The sequence below is a fragment of the Sorghum bicolor genome, chromosome 4, assembly GCF_000003195.3.
Source record: "Sorghum bicolor cultivar BTx623 chromosome 4, Sorghum_bicolor_NCBIv3, whole genome shotgun sequence".
Classification (NCBI taxonomy): domain Eukaryota; kingdom Viridiplantae; phylum Streptophyta; class Magnoliopsida; order Poales; family Poaceae; genus Sorghum; species Sorghum bicolor.
The window spans coordinates 277,158-294,096 of NC_012873.2; the positions used below are offsets into that span (position 1 = coordinate 277,158).

Sequence of the window (16,939 nt, forward strand, 5' to 3'; positions counted from 1 at the left end):
AACTTAGTCTTGTGCCATCTTTTCTAACTTTATTCCATCTTTTCTTAGTCTTTGTGTTGTGTGGATCGGTATATTTTGGGTTCAATGCTACTATGATATTAAATTATAGAGTGTTTTTTTCATCTTGGATGATGGATGAGTACTTAGGCTAAAAATATTGCTATTTAATAAAGTGGTATATAGATATATAATAATGTATTATGAGTATATATACTTAATATCTCTATAAAATTTCTGGGGCACAGTTGTACCCCCATGCACCTTAAGTGGATCCGCCCCTGGAGCCATGAGTTTGAGAAAACATCACATTAGGTCGGTCTTAATAGAAATCGAGACAAGTTTTAGAGGGTATTTGGATGGTGGCCACAACACGCCTTGCTAAAATATGTGGCTCGCCACGGTTCCTGAAGATATTGTTGGCCTTGTTTAGTTTTTTTTTTTTTTGCAAAATGAACATTATAGTATTTTCGTTTGTATTTGACAAATATTATTCAATTATGGACTAAATAAGTTCAAAAAATTTATCGCAAATTATAGATAAACTATACAATTAGTTATTTTTTATTTATATTTAATATTCTATATATGTGCTACAAAATTTGATGTGACGAAAAATCTGATTTTTTTTTTATAAAAATAGAACTAAACCAGACCTAATTTCGCGACTAGCACCTCCAGGTGCTGATAAATAAAATAACATTTTGGCATCGTGGTGGCTGCTCGTCCTCGTGAGTCGTGTCGGCGTGGGGGGACCTCGGGTGCGCTGGTCCTGCCGGCACGCGTGTCTTGCTATGGCTGGTTCGTCTGTACGGACGGCTTGGTACCGTACGCCTGTGGGGTCCACGAAAGCAATAGCCTCCTGCCACGTTGGGGCTGTGAGTGGTGGCACACGCTGGCACTCGACCCAACCCCTTCTGCGCTGCCACTTGTCGCTTTTCTCCAATCTCAACATCCCAGCTTTAGGCCGTGTTTAGTTGGAAAAAAATTCACGACACTATACCATTTTCGTTTGTTTGTAATAATTATTGTCCAACTATAAACTAATTAGACTCAAAAGATTTGTTTCGTAAATTTCGACTAAACTGTGTAATTAGTTTTTATTTTCGTCTATATTTAATAATCTATACATGCGTCTAAAGATTCGATATGATGGAGAATCTTGAAAATTTTTAGAATTTTGGGTGGAAGTAAACAAGGCCATGTATTGTAGTTCTCAAAAATTTTCTTTTCATCGTCTCACATCAAATTTTTAGACATATACATAAAGCATTAAATATAAATAAAAAATAACTAATTATACAGACAAATCTTTTAAATCTAATTAATTTATGATTAGATATTAATTACCAAATAAAACAAAAATAGTATAGTAGCCAAATCTAAAAAATTTCACAAACTAAATAAGGCCTACAATACAATACAATGCATGTGGTGGTCATAAATTTAGCAGCAGCTCCCTCTCAATTCTTACTAATACTTTTCTTATTCTCACTTACTTTATTTGTCCTAAATAAAAAACATTTTCCCCTTTAGTTATGAACAACATAAGAACATAGTTACTCGCAAGATTTTCATGACACTACTGGCGGCGGTTTAGTGTAGTTTTTGGTTGCTCTAAGTCGTAGTGCGGCTAGGTTGGGGCTAGGGCATAGGGGTTTTCGAGCAAAGGTCCTACCAAGCCTTTGGCTGCAGCTGATAATGGTGTCATCTTTGGTGCACATCCTTCGTTGGAGGTATTGTTGTTAGGCTCTTCTACCCTTTAGGAGGTAATCATGTTTTTTATTTTTTGTAAATCTCTTCTCTATTAATACATACCCGGCACGCTCTTGCTGCTGGTTCTTAAAAAAAAATAAGTCTCTATTTAAGGCAATTCTTTACTCTTTGTGTTTTGCACTACCTTTTTCTTACTTTATTAGGTGGCTCTTCATAACTAAATGCAGTTAACTTCTCCCTCCGTCCTAGTATATAAGGCTTAACTACCTTTGGTTCAAAAATCAAGATCATATTTAATTCTCTCTCAATACTAGTACTACTGTATTGATGTATGAGAGAGAGCTATTATATTATGGGATATAAATAAAAAGTGATTGCGCCTTATATATTAGGACGGAGAGAGTATTATCTTAAAGACTCAAACAGGTCTAGATAAACACGGTTCACCTAATAAAAAGTTGTTAGCGGAATTTTTGAGACACTGGCTTCAATCCAAATTATATCATGTTTTGGCTTTCTATACATCTATAAAAATTAAAAGTAAAACATCTTATAATTTAGAATTGAGGGGGTAGCTAGCATTTGTTTCTCAATCCATATGTATCCAAATAACTCTTAACACAATGAGTGCATATATATTTGCCGGCAGGTGCCATCATCACTAGCGAGCAGAATCAGTAGGGGTATGATCCTCTATTATACCTTTTGGCTGTTGCAAAGGTTGGGTTGCTTTGCTTTACCTTTTTTTTCTATTTGCAGATGGAGGACGCCAAGTGCTCTAGGACTAGGGGAGTGCCGTCCGTCACCCCGGCCCTATGCCACACCGTACATGTCGTTTTTATATAAATAAAATAAAATAAAATAAAATAAAAAAAATAATTAATATCTCTATCCACTTTCAAGCACGGCTAGTGGCCATGACTATGTCAACTGATGGGCTAATGGCCATGACACATATTTTTTTTTTTTTTGCGAATAAAGAGAGAGCTTTATTAGCTAGACACCAGCGTTAATACAATCGTCTCTCTATTTTTCTAACTATGACTCTATAGGATAGTCTGTTCAGCTATGATTGCTATAAATGCTACCGTAAGATGCGGCTGCAATTTTCTCTATACGGTTACTATAGTAACAATAGCTGCAGCAAGCTATAGCGAACACCTTGTAGGTTCCTAAAGGTCATTCAATCAATTTACAACTCAAAACGATTCCAAAAGTAAGAAGACAAAAACAAATTAAACAAAGATGACCAATATAAATAGAGAGAGCTCCTTGATCTTGTCCTACCACAATATGACTCAACTAAATTGTAATGTGCGATCGACAATCTTGTTAATTATTTGATGAAGTGCGTCAAAGTGACCCCTATAGAACTATGGTTTTCGACCAACCATTTGATGGTTATAAGTGGTATATATAGTTGCTCTTGTTAGAGTATATTTAATTTGAAGGAATAATTCCACATCAAGTTAACAGGCTGAGGAGGAAACAAATGTGGAAACACTTAGGCCTTATTTAGTTCACCCCGAAAACCAAAAACTTTTTAAGATTCTCCGTCACATCAAATTTTGGAGCACATGCATGAAGCATTAGATATAGACAAAAATAAAAACTAATTGCACAGTTTGCCTGTAAATCACGAGATGAATCTTTTGAGTCTAATTAGTCCATGATGGGATACTATTTGTCAAATACTCCCTCCATCCCAAATTGTAAGTCATTCCAAAAATTTTGGAGAGTCAATCTTTTCTAAGTTTGACCAAACTTATATGATAAAATAATTATTATTATGATATCAACTAAGTATCATTAGATTCTTCCTTAATTATATTTTTATAGTATACTCACTTTACGTTACAAAGTTTAATATTTCTCTCTATAATTTTGATCAAATATGAAAATACTTTGACTCTCCAAGATTTTTGGAATGACTTACAATTTGAAATAGAGAGAGTAAAAACGAAAATACTACCGTGTCGAAATCCGAATTTTTTTCGGAACTAAACAAGACCTTAGTGGGAGATTTTCTTTGGAGGAAGAGGAAGGAAAGCCATGTCCATGTGAATGATGGCCAGGGCCAGGGGGTCGCCAGTGGGCAGCCAGTCAGCTGTTGCCATTTGTGGCTCCTCGACCCTTTCCTTTCTAAGTAATAAAACTGCCCCTTTTTTCCTCCAAAAATCGCATCCCTACAAATCCCCAACGCTACCAGATTAAGCCCGGCAGGGCGGCACCTGCAGCTCCCATCCGCTCCGATTCGCCGCCGGCAAGGCATCATGCAGATCCGTCAACCACCCGACCATCTCATGGTGATGGCCACCGCGGCGGCCGCCATGGACGTGGATGCGCCGGCGCCGGCGCCGGTGCCCGACGGAAACGCCGCCGCCAACAAGCAGGGGCGGCGCGGGCGGCGCGAGATGCGCCGGATCGAGGACTCCACGAGCCGCCAGGTGACCTTCTCCAAGCGCCGGAGCGGGCTACTCAAGAAGGCGTACGAGCTGTCGGTGCTGTGCGACGCCGAGGTCGCGCTCATCGTCTTCTCCCCGCGCGGCCGCCTCTACCAGTTCGCCTCCGCCGCCGAGTACGTACAGTCGCGCCATGGCCTTTGTTCTTCATTCCTCTTTTCTTTGCTTCGTTTCGTCATCAGCCGTACGACGTGCCTACTTCCTTCCTTCTCTTTCCCGGCGGCCCGGCCGTGTGTGTTTTGGGTACTAATTCCAAGATTAATCCTACACAGTACGTGTGTGCATGAAATAGGTAGAATTAAAATGCTGATTATCCATGCATCCTCGCTTGTTTTTTCTTTCTGCATCCAATGCAACCAGCATGTATATATATACTCCTATATCATACAAATACACAGTACACTGCTAGATCCACAACATTCATCAATTCGTGCATATTATTTCTTGGAGTTTAGATAGATTACAACACTGATATATACGCAGACGGACCGGTAAATTAAATTAAAAAAACGCAAGTAGTAGAGAATGCTGCTCACTAATTCGAACAATAACGGAACTCTACAGAATCGCTAGCTATATGTACTGTATTTGTTTATCTATTTTTCACTCTTCATTCAATTCATTTTTTATATATTCTCCCGGACCGGACCCTTTCTCTGAAGGTAAAAGATAAACCTCTCAATAGAACGCCTACGAAAAGAAACAACACTGGCGATCAGTCAAACTTATTTTCACTTGTCAATCATCAGTTCATTCGTACATTGCTTTTGTACTATTGGCAGTGGTCAGCGACATGCTTTTGACTTGCATCTGTAAATACAAGGTACTATATATGATGAGTCGGGTTATTCTCCATCTCTTTAGTTAGTGGCAATTAATTCATCAACCTATAGTTGTAGCACTATGATTAACATGGAACAACTTCTCTTGTAACCAACAGCTAGTACACATGAAATACAGTCAACAAACACTGTATATCTCTCCCACGCATATATGCCCTTGTGTTCTCTTTTGCATCATTGTGCAAAATCTCTTTTACCGAAGGCTAGTGCACATACAGTAATTCTCCCTCTGAAGAGATAAAAATGTAAAACAAAAGTTAGCCCACTACTCAAAAGATGTCAATATAATATGCTAACCTATTATTACAGACAACTCTTAGTTAATCAAATATCACACAGTCCAACTGGTACATATAATGTAACTTGAACGTAGATGAGTATCAAGTATAGCCCACTACTCAAGACTCTTGAGGAACATGATGTAAAGCCCACTTCTTAATCTGATGAACGACATATATTTGATTTCATCTTTCTAAGCTCATTAATTTGTGTTATTTCTCAATATTGGTTCCGGAATTGAACTATACCCATCAAGCCCACTATTACACAAACAAAAATTATTCATAATCTTTTTCATTTAGATCCAGATGGTTTGGCTTGGAATTATGCTAGGGAATTATATTCTTTTCTAGATGGAGGGAATACTTAATTACTCCCTCCGTCCATATATAGAAGGCATAACTCCCTCAAACGCAAAGACCAAGAGGCGAATTAAATGTCGAGCCTCCAAATTCTTTTTTGGACGGAAGAGTTTCATTGAACTAATGGACACATATAGTGGCTACTACAGCTCATCTTCACTATCATGCTTCCATACATACTCCCTCCATCCCAAATTATAAGTTATTCCAAGGATCTTGGAGAGTCAAAGTTTTTCAAGTTTGACCAAATTTATATAGCAAAATAATAATATTTTTGGTACCAACCAAGTATCATTAGATTCTTTGTTAGTTATATTTTCATAATGTACCTATTTTATGACATAAATTTTTATATTTCTCTCTATATTTTTGGTCAAACTTAAAAATGCTTTGACTCTCCAAAATTCTTGGAATGACTTATAATTTGGAACAGAGGGAGTATATGATAGTTGGGTCACTTATGACTTGTGCACCATAGATACATTATTCTCGGGAAGATGACTTCCTTGTGTATTTCCTGATTTTTCATGCATACTATCGCAGTCATGTGCCAACCAAAAATAAGGGTGGATATGAATAGTTCATATATAAAAAAGGAACATCAGAGCCCCACAAACTCATTCTTCTTAAAATAATCCATAACATATCAATGTTTTCAAACTGACTATTGTTTGAAATACTTTATTATCCATAACATATCAATATTTTCAAACCACCTAGTCGATCCTAGTCGTCACCACAGGACCGACCATCTGATTAGTCGCCATTAGCTGTTGACCAGCCAAACTACTCGAGCCTAGTCGACTCGGTGCAATGGTATAGTTGTTATGTATATTCTAGGACCAATATACTATACAATATATTGAATAAAACTAGAGCCAACCAACAAGTAAGCATAGAAGCAGGGATCAACAACAATAGTGGAGCATGAGGCAAAGCAACATCCAACAAAGCAAGTGGCAAAGGGAAGAGTCGTAGAGGCAGATGACATAATCACTATCGTAGCAAGAATCAAAGAAGATGGAGAAGTACAAAAAGGATTGGAGGATAAAACTTCATTAATTGTTGGAGTAGAAGAAGGAATCTTGGGGGTCGCTGCTCGGCGAAGGAATCCTACGGTGTGTGTGTGCCTTGCCCTTGTGTTTATGGGGGACAGGATCCCTTATCCAAATCCCACTAGTGATTGAGGAAGAGTAGCCCACCAAGGAAGTGGAGTTAGTCACGACTAGATGAAGAGTGGGCCACGATGTGAATTAATGTTGCTAGGCAAATTGAAGTGGATGTGTGATGGCACACACGAAACACACGAAAAAAATCAAGGACTATGAATAGGCATGAGTCTAGCTTCTTCGCTGTGAGTCCCTAGCCTTGAAGGATAACCCTACTGGGACAAATATTGGTAGCTGTAACCATGCCCTCGGGCCAGTCTGACAGCAACACAAATCTTGTTGTTGTTGCTTGGCCCATCTGATTATATCATGATTAGGTGACAACAAATTGGATGACTTTAATCTTGGTCGACCAAATTAGGTTGACAAACTAAATCGGATGTAGTGGGTGATTCGGCTAACTAATTGCATTAATTAGAACACTTGTAAAAACTGTAACATATGACTTAGAAACTCAACTATCTCACAAAAGCTTGAAAAAATGAACATATGGCAATGACTTAGAAACTCAATTATCCACGTTTATGCAGCGAGTCAGTCCTATCGAACTTGCTAAACTACGGTTGACGATAACATGTCAACCTCCGGTGGGATGGTTTGGCATACCATGGTCATATGGAGTAGTGTGTCTGCATGCATATATTAATCCTTTATGCCTTTGAAATCATGCATGCACTGTATGGCTTCGAGGTAATTACATCTACAGGTTGGGGACCACAATGTCTAGTCGAAGCATTTGCTTCATGTGTATGGTTCATATTGTTGGCCACGTACTCTCGAAGAGCAGCCAACTCTTCTTCCTTCCATTGAGTAACAGGTGGCTCAAATGATGGCCATGCTTCAACAGAAGGAAGAAGAGTTGGCCGTGAGTAAGCAACCAACAATAATGAACCATACAAATGAAGAAAATGCTTTGACTAGCTAGAGTGGTTGCCTACCTAGACCTAGAATTACCCTCAAAGCCATACAAAGGAGGATTTTAGAAGGTGTCAGGGTTCAATACATGCAGACACACACACACTCTACATGCGCTAGGGTATGTCAAACCATACCCACCGGAGGTTGACATGATGTTGTTCCAAAATAATTATGATCAGATGCAATTAAGCAAGTTCAATGGACAGGTTCGCCACATGCATGAACACAAGGCACACAATGGAGCTCTTCTCCTCTTACTGCTTTAGACATTGTCTAGGCTGGCTTTCACCTGGTACAACAAATTAGCACTAGGCCCTAGAACTAGGAGCATGTGCAAGATGCCTTTCAAGAGTGCTTCTACAACACTCAAAGAATGGAGATAACAAAGTTGACATAAACTCTCAAAGAGCGAATGAGAAAGTTGTTGACTTCATCAATAGGTGGAGAAATCCAAGCCTCCAATGCCCACAACCAATCACAAAACCTAAAGCGGTTTGTATGTGCATGAACAATTTGAGCATAGACATGGCCATCTACCTCCAAGGTGTGCGACTACTAACTTTTGAAGACTTGTCCTCAAAGGCTATAGACATTGAGAATCATATGAATCATGTGTCTTGTCAGCCAATACATTCTACAAGTAAGTAGACCAACTAGTCAGATTGACAAACCAACGTTTTCCAAGCCAAAACTTCCAAACTTGTCGCACTACCATAACATTCCATAAGTAATACAAAATTTAAATAGGGGTAGAGAGTGCAAACTCCCGCTTCACAATTTTTGCCAATGTAGCACATACTTTTCCACTATATGTAATTGGTTCCATCTAGAGGCACCCTCATGGTTGCTAACTACATGGATAGCTGATTGAGGTTCCCTAAATTGGAATGGATCTTCACCATGGTTTTGTCAAAGTGCTCCCTACCATCTCCCCTTGGTAAAGCTTCAGCCAAAATGTCAAGGGTCTCTCCTCCCTCTACACCACATGTGGCCACTCCACAAGCATGGTTAAGTGGTGTTGCAATACTTATAGAGCTTGAGATTACAACATTCATTGAGTGAATGACTAACAACAAAATAAGTGTGCAAACTATGCCTAAAGCAATGCACTAACCAGCCTAAACTAGGAGTAAACAAGTCATAAACCCTACCTTAATTTCCTTAATCTCTAGTCTCATATCTTGAATAGTGAAGCTCTCTATTATGTATTTATGCTTTTAGTAGCTTCAACAACAACCAAATGCCTAGTAGGAGCATATTTATAACCCTAAGAAGAGGAAGTGGCCATTGCACTTCAAGATACTAAGTTGCATGCACTGAATAATCTACTACACATTTAATGTCATCATTCAAATATCTGTTGCATGGAATCCAACTAGTCATTGGGCTTGCCGTTGCAACCCTGACCATGTCATCGGATGATCCACCTAACATTCTAGTGCATGCACCAAATCATTTGGTTTGTGCTAACTCCATCTTAGCACTAGGCTCTTTGATGTTATTGTCCTATGAGACATTCCCGTTGCTCTAGAAACATACATTCCAAAGATGAACTACAATAGCATAGTTAAGTATCCAATGCACCACTAAACCTTCCAATGAGTGAAAGAAATGTGCTCTTCCCTTATTTGGTGCTCATAACTGAGCCAACATTGATCACCAGGCCTTGGTAATGTTAAATGCTCTAGTGCATTCAATGTAAGCTCATGGTGCTCATTATGAAGCATCTAGTGCATATAATTCTTCTTCAATGGTCTTGAATTTCTTTGCATTGTTTGTTCGGCATTCAATCTTCGATGTCTTGGGTGGATACGTTGCCAATCAACCGCTAAAATCACACTAATCTCTCTAGGGTCATTGATCCTTACAACCAAAGAAGATAGATGGGTACTATGGTGTAACAAATAAGTGTGTGTAATAATGGATAAAGTATGAAGTATCAAAACCTTATGTAGAGTTGGTGTCCTATATTACGATTGCAGTGAAGATGACTTCGTTGTAGTTTGGGTATAGATCTAAATAAGTGTAAATAATATGTATCTACCATGAAGTGTGACTTGTCTCACATTGATATTCGAGAAGATACATAACTACCACATGGAGAGTGTAAGAGCCCTATGTTGTATAAGTGTTGTGTACTGAACAATTTAGTTCTCATATCAATTTAGTCTCTCATAACTCTCAGTGAAGTTCTGATCAATGTTAAGTGGGTATATTCCACTTCTAGAGAGTCGGTGTTCAGTTTCACGTTTAACGACACCTATTTCTCACTATTTCACTGGTTTGGCTCATATATGACAATCTATAGTCAATTACCATAGATAACTTGTTCCTAAAAGAGAGTTTGAAAATTTGTTCACGGCATGCATTATTGATTTGAGGAAAAACAAGAGAATAAAATTCTGTAAGTTTGCTTATTATCTAAGGGAAACATATATATTATGCATATTAGTTGGAAAACACATGCCAAATCTACATATTAGTGTAAGTGACCAGGTGTGAACTATATGTTTATATACACCTTTTCATATATAGCTCTCTACGCCTAATAAAATTAATAATTACAACTATCAAATTAGCTTAGTCCCGTAGGCCAACATATGGACAGTCATTTGCTGAATTATCTATGCGTTGAAAGGTTTATGTTACCATTTTACCTCTTCGTTTTACATTATTTGTTTATAAAAAGATGAAATTATAGTACAAGTGTGTATATATTGCAATGCATGATACAACAACAAAGCCTTTAGGTCATTTGCTTGTGGCTTCCCATAATTCTATATGTCAATATTACTTATTGATCCAGCATCAGTATTATACATATAACTATTCTTTAACTCAATAAGTAAAGCATAATAAAGATAAGAAGGTTAGCTAAAATCAGGCGTGGTTCTTGAATAAACCGTGTTATATTAAGTGCAAAGTTATATATAATGGAGTTGTACGCAAATTAAATGGCTGTACATGATGAAAGCATTTCCTTCATGGATCCAATCATTGAGCCTAATATACTTGGAAAAATTCACAGCTTGCAGAATACAATTGATCGGTACCTGAAGCACACGGAAGGCACACTTGCAAATGGGAAAGTTGAAACAGGCATAGAGGTACATCCAATTCATTCCTTTACCTCCCTTGTCTAAGTTACAGTCACATCTCGTAGAACGAGATCAACCTTTCTCCATCTAATTGCATAAATGTTCTGAGAATGCAATAATAAAAGTAACAGGGGTCAGTGAGCAAAAGGATGATGAACGACATATGTAGGCATGTAGTCCCATGCCATGTATATGATTATCTTTGCGCCGAACGTATGCATATATAAAATTCGCAGCAGCTGAAATTTTGTGTGTGCAAACGTGATGTTTATTAGTTTATATGTATCTCCACAGAAGTGGAAATATGAGGCTACAACCTTGGGAAAGAAGATAGACGCAATTGAGACATACAAGAGGTGCAGTTGACAGATGATTTATCTACTTGCATGTGTTTCCTTAATTAGCTGAGAAGGAAGATTATGTTGGGAAACTGGACACTAATTAAGAATTGCCACGAACTTATTCACAGGAAGCTGCTTGGAGAGAACCTTGGATCTTGTTCAGTTCAGGAGCTAAAAGAACTGGAGGCACAGCTCGAGAAGAGCCTAAGCATAATCAGGCAAAGGAAGGCAAGAGCGCTGCATATTCCTACTACTTAATTAGTTTTGCATATTGCATGATCCGATGCAAGTATGGATACAAATTAACAGGCATTGATCTTTGTTCCATTTTGCTGCATCTATCAATCCATGCATGGACCGCCCTGAGCAGGAAAGGAAGCTGATGGATCAAATTCTAGAGTTGAGGGAGAAGGTATGTGTTTGTATGGATTGGATAAGACAATGGATCAAATTCTATGTCGGTGTGCGCTCCGGCCTAATAAATAAATTCTTAATAAGATAGAAACCTAACAAGAAAAAAATTTGCGTGCATACAGGAGCAGAAACTGTTGATGGAGAACGCGATGCTCCGTGATCAGGTATGTACAGTACTGTATATATTTTGGTGGAGAAAACAAGGCTACTAGTTAATTTCGCTTGTGAAAACTGTACTTGAAGTTCATGGACCGATGATTGACTGGTCCATTAATTAAAAATACACTGCAATGTATGTATGTAGTGTAAGGCCCTGCCTCTGCTAGAACTGAATGATAATAAGGAGCATGACCATCATATGGATGGTGCTGGTGACGGCGGCGAAGATGATGAAGCAGCAGCGGCGAAGGAGGACGTGGAGACGGAGTTGGCCATCGGTATTATTGGAAGCAGGAGACTTACTACTCAAGCGCCTGCGCCGAGGCTCCATCAGCAGCCTGCACCTGCACCTGCACCTGCAGGAGATCATATCGATCTACGAGCGCCTGCATGAGGACTAACAACCAACAGTACACCTGGGTAGTGGGCTCGACTTACGGCTGTACTGTTTGTGTGTTGCCCATTAGCAAATATCCATGCATGATTAAAATTAAATGCAAGTTGTGGCTAGCTGAATCAAGACAAGATACATACATGTGTGTGTCCATATATAAGAAAAACTAGATGGTCTCGATGATGTGATGTGATGGCTACAAATAACATTTAAGCTTTACTTGCATTATTGTATATATATACCACTAGCTTAATTAGTATAGAATTTTGTTTATGTTTATAGAAGAGGTGGACAAAAAAGGATTGCAGGACCAGATCCTTGATTAAATAGCGGCCTCGTCTGCCCACCTCTGTCTGTAGACAAAGAAATAATAAAAGGCCCAGTGAGCCTGATAGATGTTGGGCAGCAAGCAGCCCCGGCCCAGAATGAAAGAAGCATGTAGTCTTCTAGGCTCTCTGCTCGTCCCTTCCCTTCCCTACTTGCCAGCAGGAGAGAATGAGAGCTTCATCACGCCTGCAGGTTAGAGTATTCTGGCTGTTCTTTTTTTTTTTAACAGCAATCTGGCTCGGTTGAAAGTTTCTCGGCTCATACATACAGCCTTGCATGGTAAACTGTGCCTCCTAAAAATGCTTTTGCGACCAACTTATATGTTCATGTCATTGTCATCGTATCCAACTCAAATTACGTTTCCGATTCAAGTGTATAAAGATATATCATGTTTTACATCTCGATTGTCTTTCATTTGGCATTTGTAACTGCGACTCTGCGAGGTCTTTTGGTAACTAGGAACAACATGAGAATTTATTGATTAGTATGGATTTTTTTTTATAATTAGTGCTAAAACAACTTTGTTTAATTAGGGGCGCGTATGTAATTTCCATGTATGGTAGCAAGCACTGATCATCAGTCTTAAATTGTTTTGTCCAAGTAGTACAAGGAAGAAACAATAGCCCAAGAGCAGAAATAAAAATAAAGGCAAGGGTGCACGAGGCAGGATTGGGTTGCGGTGGGCTGGCCCACTGGGCAGAGAGAGAGAGAGAGGAGGGAAAAAGGAAAGGGAAATCCGCCTCGATTTCGTCGACGCCAAGCAACCCAAGGCAAGCCAAGTCGCCAGCCACTGCGCTCGCTCGGGATCCATCCATCCATCCCCCTCGTCCTCGTCCTCGTCCTCGTCTTCGCCTCCTCCTCCGCCCGCCCGCCCCTTGATCCCGATCGACGACGCCAACGCCAGATCCCCTTCCACTCGAGACGCCGGCTCCTCACCCGCCCGACCGACCGACCGACCGCCCGCCGATTCCACATCCCTCCCCGGCCTTCAAGCAGGTACTGATTCCGCCCCCAATTCCGCTGGATCGGATCTCCCACTTCCGCCATCCGTCCGCCGCGCCCCGCCCCCAATTCGATTTCTTTCATGCTGGGTCGGTCAATTGAGCGCCCTGCCGGTCAATTCAATTCAGACGTTGTCCAATTCGTTTCCTGGGGGGAAGGATCGATACCCTGATGATGCGAATTCCCATCAATTGCGTCTTCCATCTGGGACAACTGGACCACAATTCCGTCATCATCACTCACGAATTGGTCCTCGCCAACGGTTCGTTGCCAATTTTGAGGGTGCTCCGTCTTTAATTGCTTGCTGCTACTAGTATATGACGCGAAATTCACGCGTTCCGGCGCGTTTCCATTTTTTTCCCCTACCTAGGGTTTCCTCCTCCTACGTATCAATCGATACCCGGATAGGGAGGGATCCCTGCTGCCACTCCCGTCAGATCCTTCCATACAAAGTGTTTACAGTTTTTTTTTTTTTTGAAAAAAAGGTAGCAATTTCTTTTCTTTCTTTATTAATTGCTGTATGTGTATCCATCTGTTGCTAACGGAGCCTGCGAGTCAAAATCATCTCATGTTCGATTGCTATACAACTTTGTCATCTCATTTCTATTCTATGTGTACATTTTAGCTTTTCCTGGACAAAAGGACACGTATTTCCTTCACTACATAGATAGATAGATAGATACATGCAGCAATCGTCTTGATTACCAACCCAACAGTATATAAGTTGAGTCTCGGAGTGACTACTGCTTACTGTAGTATCTAATAATGTACAATATTTCATCATGTCAAGACAGTTTCATTTGTTATTCTGTCATTACTTAATTATATATGCTGCTTAGGTTTCCTTTCTTCATCTCTTGCTTTGCTTCATTTCGCTGCACCTGCTGCTCATTCTGACCCCAACGTTCTCCTCTCGTCCCACAGTGAAGGAACCTTATGAGCTGGTTGGCTGGGGCTTTACTCCAATTCTGGTGCTACTAAGATGGGTCAGGGCCTGCTCAACAACAAGTTTGGGACAAGACTAACCATAGATGAAATAGCAGGCGCTTACCATTTCTCGCTCCTGCTCTCCCCCGTGGTTTCCTTCTGGGACTGCATCTTCCGCAAGATAAGATACTCATTCAGACCTGAGTGGGTGTAGCATCCTGCAGTCACCCGTCTTAGCAATAGTTCCTTTCTTTTTCTTCCTCATCATCAAAATAAATAATTAAAAAATAGACGGACAGAGGGGCTCCTACTCTTAGGAAACCACCTGCCAAGGTGTCCAAAGAATGAGCTTTGAACATTTTGTCTTCTTTCTTCCCTAATTATACCTAGTTGTTAGTAGAGGAGTCTACCAGAGGTAATAGTTAGTAGTAAATAGCAGCAGGCACGGTTGTCATGGACAAGGCTATCATGAGCAATAATCAGGCAGGCAAAGTCTTGAAGAAAGGAAAAAAGAAACAGGCCAAGGATGAACTGGATCGCCAGAAGCAGGCTGAGAAGAAGCGGCGCCGCCTGGAGAAAGCGCTGGCAAACTCGGCTGCCATCATCTCAGAGCTGGAAAAGAAGAAGCAGAAGAAGAAGGAAGAACAGCAAAGGCTGGATGAGGAAGGTGCTGCCATAGCTGAAGCAGTTGCTCTTCATGTTCTCATAGGTGAGGACTCCGATGAACCCTGCCATTTGATGCTCAACAAGCACATCAGGTGCAACCATTGGGATGCCTCGGCTGCTTTTGAATTCACCGTGGATGCACAATCCACTGATATCTACCCCTCTGATGATGGACTGATATGCGCCAGCCATGCGTATGCTCCCAGACCCAAAGGGAGATGGGCTGATTGGGGGATTGGCCAGCCATTGCCATCTTGGGGAGAAGTGAGTGACCTCCAGGGCCCGTACTATCAAGGAACATTCCATCAGTCTGTTACCTGCCCTGGTTTCATAGCCGCCCAAGCTGTGTCATCGTTGCAGATCAGAGAAGAGTCATCAGAGATCACCTCTCCAAGCCAAGGGGCGGCTGCTGCAACCGTGGTTAACAGGATGCTTGGTGGCACCAACAGGCTCAACCTTTACAGAGAGATATAAACATTATTACACTTGCCATAGTAGTATTGTATATAGTCACCCAAAAAAGATGTGTTTGACTGCATTGCCTGCGATATATAGTCTTCTGGTTCCGAAAGAAATGGATAGAACATCTTGTTTGCTGTTTTCTTTGCCAAAGGATATTTTGTATCAGTTAACATTGGTATTGTAATGTGAACAGATATGCTTTTGATGAATTGATCGATTCTCGTTGCTTACTCTTGGGAGCTGTTTTATATGCATTGGGATTGCTGTTGCATAATTGGTCTATGGTAATCGCTTATTTATGTCTTATAAGTATGTATAATTATGAGCAGGCAATACATTGCTTCTGGATTGGGAGAAGAATACTGATGGTAAAAGAAGGCATTGTTTGCCCTCCTGTTCATGTATGACTGACCAAGAAGATTGCCTGAAGATTACGGGGCCTGAAGTGATGATTATGTTAGTGCTCTGTCATGGCTTAATTTGTACGAATCCATGTAGCAGATCGACTTTGGGAGGAGGACAGGAAGTTTGAGATTTGCAGTGACGCCAGAAACATGCAAAACAGAGGGCCCTGGGGTGAGGGTCAGGGTTGCCTAACAGATATTCCTACTGAGGGGGTGTTTAGTTCCCCTCATATTCCAAAAAAAATTAGACTTTAGTTCATCATTTTGCAAAATAAAACTAAACATCATGCAAAATTTTTGGCAAAAAAGATGGTTATTCTCAATTTTCGATTTTGACCTCAACATGTCAAAAAAAACCCAAAAGAGCCTCATGAGACTTATGAGGGCAATAAATTCTGCATTTTGGATAGAATTAAACATGATTTTGAAAATCTTATCATTTTACATTTCATCATTCCAAAGTAGTTGGTATTTTGCATTTTGTATTTTTTTTTGAACTAAACACCCCCTGAGATGGCAGAACAGAAGACATTGCAAAAATACAAGCATGGTTCTCTCTCTATCTCTCTATTTGTTTGTAGTTGAGGAAGATTTTGATCCTCCCGTAATGGCTAATTGACAGTAGAACACAGAGGATGCTTCGCCGATCTGTCTAAGGGCACGGCTCCCCGCTGCAGAGCTCCAGAATAACCGGCCGGCAAGCCCGGACCTGCGGCGAAGCTGGAACCACAAAGGCCTCAAGGCCTCAAGTCCTTGTTTAGTTCTAAAAAATTTTGCAAAATCGACACTGTAGCACTTTCGTTTGTATTTGACAAAAATTGTCCAATCATGGACTAAATAGGCTCAAAAGATTCGTCTCGTCAATTTCGACCAAACTGTGCAATTAGTTTTTATTTTCATCTATATTTAATACTCCATGCATGCGTCTAAAGATTCGATGTGACGGTGAATCTGGAAAATTTTGCAAAATTTTTTGGGAACTAAACAAGGCCTAAATTGT

General features: G+C 40.2%; 2 protein-coding genes across 3 annotated transcripts; both read left to right on the forward strand.

Moving 5' to 3' along the window:
* LOC8085162 (MADS-box protein SOC1) lies at positions 3,879-12,415 on the forward strand. The gene is made up of 7 exons (XM_002451301.2): positions 3,879-4,291; positions 10,774-10,852; positions 11,138-11,199; positions 11,313-11,412; positions 11,555-11,596; positions 11,721-11,762; positions 11,903-12,415. Exons 1-7 carry the CDS (start codon positions 3,987-3,989, stop codon positions 12,149-12,151), a joined length of 879 nt encoding a protein of 292 aa, XP_002451346.1. The 5' UTR covers positions 3,879-3,986; the 3' UTR covers positions 12,152-12,415.
* LOC8085163 lies at positions 13,227-15,765 on the forward strand. 2 transcript variants are annotated; one of them, XM_002451302.2, is made up of 2 exons: positions 13,227-13,474; positions 14,405-15,765. In XM_002451302.2, the coding sequence occupies exon 2, from the start codon at positions 14,861-14,863 to the stop codon at positions 15,545-15,547; it is 687 nt and encodes a 228-aa protein (XP_002451347.1). In that variant the 5' UTR covers positions 13,227-13,474; positions 14,405-14,860; the 3' UTR covers positions 15,548-15,765. The 2 variants fall into 2 exon arrangements, with proteins under 2 accessions (XP_002451347.1, XP_021315718.1); XM_021460043.1 differs by lacking the exon at positions 13,227-13,474 and adding an exon at positions 13,500-13,742.

What these genes read in the sequence shown, in the direction of transcription:
- LOC8085162 (XM_002451301.2), top strand. Translation starts at nt 3,987, where the DNA reads ATGCAGATCCGTCAACCACCCGACCATCTCATGGTGATGGCCACCGCG. An exon ending in AAGTTGAAACAGGCATAGAG is followed by an intron (nt 10,853 to 11,137) that starts GTACATCCAATT and finishes GTATCTCCACAG; the next exon opens with AAGTGGAAATATGAGGCTAC. An exon ending in GCATAATCAGGCAAAGGAAG is followed by an intron (nt 11,413 to 11,554) that starts GCAAGAGCGCTG and finishes CGCCCTGAGCAG; the next exon opens with GAAAGGAAGCTGATGGATCA.
- LOC8085163 (XM_002451302.2), top strand. Translation starts at nt 14,861, where the DNA reads ATGGACAAGGCTATCATGAGCAATAATCAGGCAGGCAAAGTCTTGAAG.